This window comes from Capsicum annuum, chromosome 7 (genome assembly GCF_002878395.1).
Source record: "Capsicum annuum cultivar UCD-10X-F1 chromosome 7, UCD10Xv1.1, whole genome shotgun sequence".
NCBI classification, from domain to species: domain Eukaryota; kingdom Viridiplantae; phylum Streptophyta; class Magnoliopsida; order Solanales; family Solanaceae; genus Capsicum; species Capsicum annuum.
The window spans coordinates 206,210,103-206,217,720 of NC_061117.1; the positions used below are offsets into that span (position 1 = coordinate 206,210,103).

General features: G+C 30.7%; 1 protein-coding gene across 1 annotated transcript; it reads right to left on the bottom strand.

The window, feature by feature from the left end:
- Positions 1 to 482: 482 nt before the first annotated feature.
- On the bottom strand, positions 483 to 5,598 carry LOC107878362 (wax ester synthase/diacylglycerol acyltransferase 6). The gene is made up of 5 exons (XM_016725318.2): positions 5,319 to 5,598; positions 3,907 to 4,494; positions 2,318 to 2,683; positions 1,510 to 1,647; positions 483 to 965 (listed from the first exon to the last, which is right to left on the bottom strand). The coding sequence occupies exons 1-5, from the start codon at positions 5,514 to 5,516 to the stop codon at positions 807 to 809; spliced, it is 1,449 nt and encodes a 482-aa protein (XP_016580804.2). The 5' UTR covers positions 5,517 to 5,598; the 3' UTR covers positions 483 to 806.
- Between the last annotated feature and the right edge of the window lie 2,020 nt (positions 5,599 to 7,618).

Below are 7,618 nucleotides of genomic sequence, written 5' to 3' on the forward strand. Positions count from 1 at the left end.
AGAGACCACTTGTTTCTTCACTGTGTCTAGTCCAAGAACCTGTGGCATAGACTGCTTAGGTGGATAAATGTGATAACCTTAGATGCTACTTCTTGGGAGGATCATGAAGCATGGGTGATCAGGAAGACCAAAGGTAAGTGTGTTCAAGCACAACTTATCAGGATGATTTATTTGTGCAAAGTTTGTGCAAGCAGTTTGGATGAAAAGAAACCGAAGATTGTTTAAGAGCAAGCGTCAGCAATGGACATGTTTGGCGAAAGAGATAGCATATGTTTGTAATGTGACAGTTAACTTGGGTCTTAGATCTAGACAACAACAACTGCAGTTGTAGGCTAATTTGATATACAGTTGGTGGTCTTTGAGTATTTTTTGGTAATTAATATACAAGCTAGTTACCAAAAAAAATAGTAGTAATTATTTAGTTAGGTACTTGTTAGTTGACACATGATCTTAGAAGACACCATAAGCAAAACTGTACTCACTTTTGGCAGAGAAAATCTTGCTTAATTAAATTCAACATCTATGCAAAATACAAATATTCAGCAGTCAGCACCCAACTAGTGGGATAAAACATAGAAAGCTCAACATAATTTATCTTCAACATGGTCGAAGTTTACACTATCAATATACTTTGACTGTGTATGCATTGTATATTGTATAGGTATGTGTATGTATGTAGTAATATACTTTTAGTATAAAGTATATATTACTTGTACATTGGATACATATTTTGTAAATTACATGTCCGAATAGTATTCAACTGTAATTTTTCCATACAATAACTTGTACCAGCTTGTGAGTTGCTCCTACTTTTTCACTTTAGAATAGTTGATTGCAGCCTTGAAAATGGAATCAAAAGCAAATTCAATACAAGATTTTAACTTGTTTGGATCTATAAAATCTTTCTCCACAACTATTGCAATTCTAAGTTTATCCACATAGCTCACCATCGTCACTGAACAACTCTGCAAAAACAAAATAAACATATGCAGCCACTTAAACATCAAGAATTAGTCATGCACACAAAAATTATACACGTATGCGGTAGCGGAACTAGAATTTATAGAAAGTCAAAATATAAGAAGTAAGAATTAAAAACAGGAGAAGAGATCAAAGAGGGTTCAAAATTACAATATACATGTAAAAAATTACTTTACTCATGTATAAACGGTAGGATAGAATTTTTCGCCGAAGAAGGTTCGAGTATACCATTGCTAGCTCCGCCCCTGCATGCTGACCGGTCATTATATTTCCATTTTCTTGTAATACTTAAGCGTAAAATGATCATTTGGTACACAAAGCATTTTGCATTTATGTGGGATTGTGGAAGGACCATACACCAAGGTATTTGATGTAGACTGTCTATCCTAATGCAAATATTAGTGTCTAATTCCACGACCCGAACCCGTAACATATAGATCATACGAAAACAACTTAAATTTACCGTTGCTCCAAGACTCTCTTTTGATAGAAAAGATTAATTAGAAAATAATGAAGGCATGCATGCACCTGTGGAGCACCAGTGACAACAAAATATAATCCTTTGACAGGATGATTAGCCAAAGCCATCTCTTCTACTGGCCCTATCAGATTTGTCAATGCCATGCTCGTGTTCTTCAATGTTCCATGAATAAATCGAGCTGTTGCCTGAAATTCAAAAACAATTATTATACTTACCAATTTACGCTTATTAATGAGAAGCTTTTATCGGCACACAGATATTACGACATGTTTATAACTACAGGTTATAAAACATTTAATTAGCTAGGACCCATTTGGACATGACTTTCTTTTTTCCGTAAAAATATGTACACAACAATGTTTGGTTACACATCATCAGAATGATATATTTATGAGTTTTTGAAGATGAATTTTTCAAGTGAATTTATTTTTCTCACAATTTTTTCTTTTTTTTTCTCAAGTGAAATGTATGTTTACACAATTTAACTTGCACATACTATCGTCAACTTAGACTTCAAATATCTGTTTTTCCAAATATCACTCTATTCATGATATATCATATGTAACTTATTTTAGATCATAAGGGCTCGTTTGGAGAACAAGTTATTCCAGGATTGTTATTCCAACCTCAATTAGGGATAAATATATAGTTCGGAATAAGTTATCCCATGATTTTATCTCAACAAACATGAGATAAACTCATTCTAAAATAATCTCGGGATTAGTTATCTCTTATCCCTCGTACCAAATGAACCTAATTAAGTTCCAAAAGCTTTTATTAATTTCTTAAACCAAGTGTTGATTGATCAAACTATGTCATATAAATTGAAACGGAAAGAGCACAGAAAGAACATACCTCAGGACCTCCTAGCGTCCTCAAGAAATCAAGCAATTTACTAGTAAGCCAAATTGAAGCAGAATTCCTTTTCCTCTCGATAATTCTATGAGCTTTCTGAACAAACTCAAGAGGATTTTTATTATCATTATTTTTATTATTAGTTAGTTTTGGTAATGAGACAGGCAAAAAAGTGAAGTGATTTCCCCATGGCATATCAGAATTAGGCCTTATCATGTCACTAACTGATTTGTAACTTCCACCAAGTGCCCTTGTGTTGAATAAAACCAAAGCACAACATTTTCCATTGCATGATTCTTTGTTTACTCCTTCCATGTATAATCTTGTTCCATATACAACTATCCCCGTTATCACATCGTTTATTGTCTGAAAAAAAAAACAGGAATATTAGAAATAGTATCATTTTCGATTGTTATATGATGTCACACATCAGCAAGTTAGACACAACAATTCGGTGTAAGTGCAGTTCGTGCAGTCCCACCACTACCAGACCACAAGTGAGGCTGGGAACGTTAAAGTGTACGCCCCCTTACCTTTACCTCGTACAGATAGAGAGGTTATTTTCGATAGACCTTCGGTGTGGTCCGACATGATAAGAGGTTTGTTATAATTTTTACCAAGATATTAATATATTAAGACTTACAGTAAAAATTTACTACTAGTTACCTTACACAAGAAGGAATCCAGCTCCCATCCAGTATGCTTAATAAATATTTAAGATATATACTTACAGGTAAACTAAAATATATACGTCATCAGTCACGTAATAGGTAATTTAATCTTATTGAATAACATTGGTTTGGTAATCTAAAATAGAATAAATTATAGTAATATTAATTAGAGCATATTAATGATATGAAAATTACATTTCTCTATCATGTAAGTAGAGATCCCATGTAATTACATAGCTTAGATAGATTCGTGACAAACACCTGTGGGTTAGACAATTAATGTGATACTTCCTAGATGAAAGTGCAAACACATGTATACAGTTCTTTTGAAGATCCATACGTACCAAATTAATTCAAACTCCATTTATTGCCATCGTCTTTCGTATTTGGAAGCAGAATCAAAATTTTAAATTTATGAATTTAAAATTTTAATTCTTCCAAGTTATTGAGCTCTAAATTTAGATAATTCGCATATATATATTTAGAAAAAAAAACTACAAAAGCAAAACATAAAATTTAAACTAAAATTATTGAATTTAATCGAATCAATCGATACGCTCTGCACTTGCTCTGGCCATATAGCTTCACCTTGAAAATATGTCTTATGCAAGTAGTAGAAATATCTAATTTCAAGAAATTTTCAGAAAAAAAATTAACTTGATTAAAATGTAAAGCGATTATTCATCATCAATATATTTAGTTTAACCAATTATATCACGTTATACTTTGCTTTGCAGATTACCCATTCCACTTATTATTATTCACGAATATGTAATTGTAATCTTTAAGATGATCTTATAAGCATAAAGATTTCATGTGTATAATCAATTACACAAAAGTTAATTAGCTCTAGCAAAAATAAAAACACATATAACCTTTTCTTTCAAAAACATATGTAAGGAAGAAATGAATACTTACCACATTCAAACGAGTCTTAATTTGCTTGAGGCTATCAAGAGAAAAAGTTGCGGTAGCTAAAATAATTGGCCTAAATTCAACCCCGATGTCACCGGATCGAAGCGCGGTTCGATCATCTTCCACTAAAGTACTCTTCAAAGTACTCCATCCAAAATCATATACTGTATTCACAATTCCCTTAATAAATCGAGGTACGATTTTAAAATGACGAATAAATCCTCTATTTTTATTCGAATTATTTAAATTCGATTTTTGGCGGGATGGAAACGTTAAAGGAAGTGAAGGATTATCAACTCTTTGCAAACAAGAAAGAAGAGCTCCCATTAAAGAATATCCATCTCCAAGAGAGTGATGAAGTTTGAAAATTACATTTCCAGCAGCATTGCTTGTTGGGTATTTGAATATGTGAATTTCCCAAAGTGGTCGATTTTCAGGGAATTGTTGCGTAGATAAGTTTGATATATAAGTGGAGAAGCACTCATCGTAGAAATCCAGTGATTTTTTAGTTGGAAATATTGGGGTTTTAATATGGTCTTGGTAGTTCACTTCGACTCGCTTCCATTTCCTTGTTCCTCTCTTCCCTGTGACCTATTTATAGAAGAAAAAAATATCAGTAACCAAGTTAAAATTTAATTTCAAAAATAGCATTTTCAAGAATTCTGATAAAAAGATTAACCATGTAAAAAAAAATGAAGTGGCACACATTTCATTCACTAAAAAAATATCATGTCAAGTGAATTAATAATTTATATATAATATATAGTTTTCTATTGCGAGGTTTTTTGTGTGGGTCATTTTCTTTTGAAAAGAGACGCTTTAACCCTTTCTAGTTCTTCTCATCCATGATATATTTATCAAATGCGATTTGGTACAATTTCAAAATATTATATATGGATTTACCAAAAATATATATATATATTATATATGGAAGCCTCATGTCACTGAACGAATGTGTTACTACTTTCTTGCGCAAAATTCAGAAATGGCATACTTATCCCCTTAATTATGAGTTTCATAGTAACAGTTTCATAATTACATAATATAGCAAGTTATATTTTGTATTTTTACAAACTGTTGCTACAAAAAAATACAAATACATATGCTACAAAATGTAATTTGATAAAAGCTTCGCTATTTTTTGTAATTTAATACTTAAATATGCTACTTTATGTATTTTTTCCTACTTTCAATATCAACTTCGAAGAATAGTGGAAAATATCTTCCTACGTGTATACAAGTTTAGTTACTATTTTTAGCAACCTTGGCAAAGAAAAAAGAAACTTCATAAAGAAGTCAAAATAGGAAGAAATGAGAGATGTGTGACTCGTTTAGATCATGAGCTGGCACAAAAGTAAAAAACGTGGATTTTAAAAAAAAAAAAAGAAAGGAGGGCAAGAGAGATAGTTGCACACCATGATTGAGGAAAATCTTGGATTTATAGGAACAAATACATCTTTAAGTAAATTTATGGGAAGTGATTCTTCATATTCAATTGGAATTTTTGATTCCAAGACAGCAATCACAGAGAGTGATAAATTGTTACTATTCAAATATTGTGAGCTTGGACTTGCTGGCTCAAATACTACTTCTTCTTCCAATGCTATATCCATTTTCTAGATTAATACTACAAGAATAGTACTATTGTGTAACACTTAGTTTTAATTAGCATTTGGCATGTAAAGTGTGAGTATTTATATATAGATAGAGGCTAATAAAGAAAATGAATCATCTTGTGTGAAATAAATAGTGTTTATGTTGGAAAAGTCCTCCTTGATTTACTTTAACTTTAATTATTGATAGAGATATTTATTTGCCTTGATTGGACAAAATATATAAATAGTAAAGTGCTTTTCATACTTCTTTTTCAAAGAAAAAAAAAATATGAGAAAACGACGAATAAACTTTAGATGATCTAAATTACTAATATGGTACCCAACAAATATATAGATTTTGTATATTTAAGTATAACACACATTTACTATACATTGATATTTATTGTATACCACTCTTTAATTTACCGTTTATTCTAGGATGATTAAATTTGTATGTAGGTCAAAAGCACGCATTACGATTTAGCTTCAAATTAGTAGTGAGAGCTTGTAAGAGAATAAATTATTTGAAATAATAAGACAAATAACAAGTAAAACGGAGATTGAGAGTAAATTTGAATAACTATCCGATCTGCAATACTTTAGCAATAAGTGAGTTAGTGATCGTGAATGTTTGACAAACGATCTCTATTGAGGCTATTTTATTCCATTCACATATTGATAAGTTTCTTTTTTTTCTTACGCGTAGATTGTATTTATCTGCTCCTGAAAGGATTATTCGTTCCAAGTACTCTTTCAACGAGGAGTCATTACAACAAGGGGTCGTTATTGAAAGTAATAAACACATTATCCAAATAAATTAACCCGATATAGGTGTGCATAGACTTTATGTATTTAACTAAACTCAATTATTTAAATTATGACAATTCACTATCTTCCAAATTAAATGCAATTAGGACATTGGAGTATTCTAGTTGTCTTGATAAAGTTGAAGTATTGCACGAGTATGACTTTTTCATATCCAATTTAATTTGAGTTGGAAAATGCTTGACATCTAGGGTACAATATTACATTGTCATAAACTAATTAAACCAAGTTAGGTGAGTGATTGTTGATTGATTACCAAGTGTCATCACAATTATGGAATACGTGGTTATTACTAATACATACACTATATGGTTCAACCTCAATAGTGCCCCATGAAAATGAAACCACATTGTTGAAGAGTTAATAAATAAAAATCATCCTCCTAAATTTGACACCAAATTATAATTTTGACCTTAAACTTTGACAGTACATAAATATGACTTTTAACTATTCAAAACTGCACAAATATGACCTCCAATTCTACGTGGCAAAACGCTTGTTCAACACGCAAAACTGGACACGTCTAGCTTAAAATCTAAGGGCATGATACATAAATATGACTTTAAACTTTGACAGTGTACAAATATGACCTTTAACTATTCAAAACTGCACAAATATGACCTTTAAATGACTTTTCACTATTATTTTTTTTATTATTTTTGGCTCGAAGATGAAAATGACATCTAATTTCTTTTGTCATTGCGGAAAAAGAGCAATATTGAAGATTTATTAATTAGGTGGGTCAGCCTCATACGAAAAAATCGCTCGGCTATGTATATATATTATAAAGCAGAGGACGAATTTAAGTTATATAATATATTTAAATATAATTTATTTAAATATTAAATTAAAGATGAGACTATACTAATAATAAAAAAATTATAGTTTTAATAAAACGTTATTAAATTAACGTTATTAAGGATAGTAGTAGTAGTATATTAAATTAACGTTATTAAATTAACGTTATTAAAATGTTATTAAATTAATGTTATTAAAATATTATTAAATTAATCCAGGGGCGGACCTACGTGGTTGCCATGGGGTTCACCCGAACCCCCTCGGTAAAAAAATTACGTTATATGTATAAGGTAGAAAATCTATATTTATGTACGTATATTAATGTTGAACCACATGAAACAAGGCACTTAAATAGCCCAACGGTATTTGCTCTTCTTGGACGTTTCCTTCGGCCTACTGCGGGAGTTCGATTTTTTAATTTAAAAAAAAGTTAGGTGTTGCAGCTATAGAAATAATAATAATAATAATAATAATAATAATAATAATAATAATAATAA

What these genes read in the sequence shown, in the direction of transcription:
- LOC107878362 (XM_016725318.2), bottom strand. Translation starts at nt 5,516, where the DNA reads ATGGATATAGCATTGGAAGAAGAAGTAGTATTTGAGCCAGCAAGTCCA. An exon ending in CAAGATTTTCCTCAATCATG is followed by an intron (nt 4,495 to 5,318) that starts GTGTGCAACTAT and finishes TTCTATAAATAG; the next exon opens with GTCACAGGGAAGAGAGGAAC. An exon ending in TTAAGACTCGTTTGAATGTG is followed by an intron (nt 2,684 to 3,906) that starts GTAAGTATTCAT and finishes TTTTTTTTTCAG; the next exon opens with ACAATAAACGATGTGATAAC.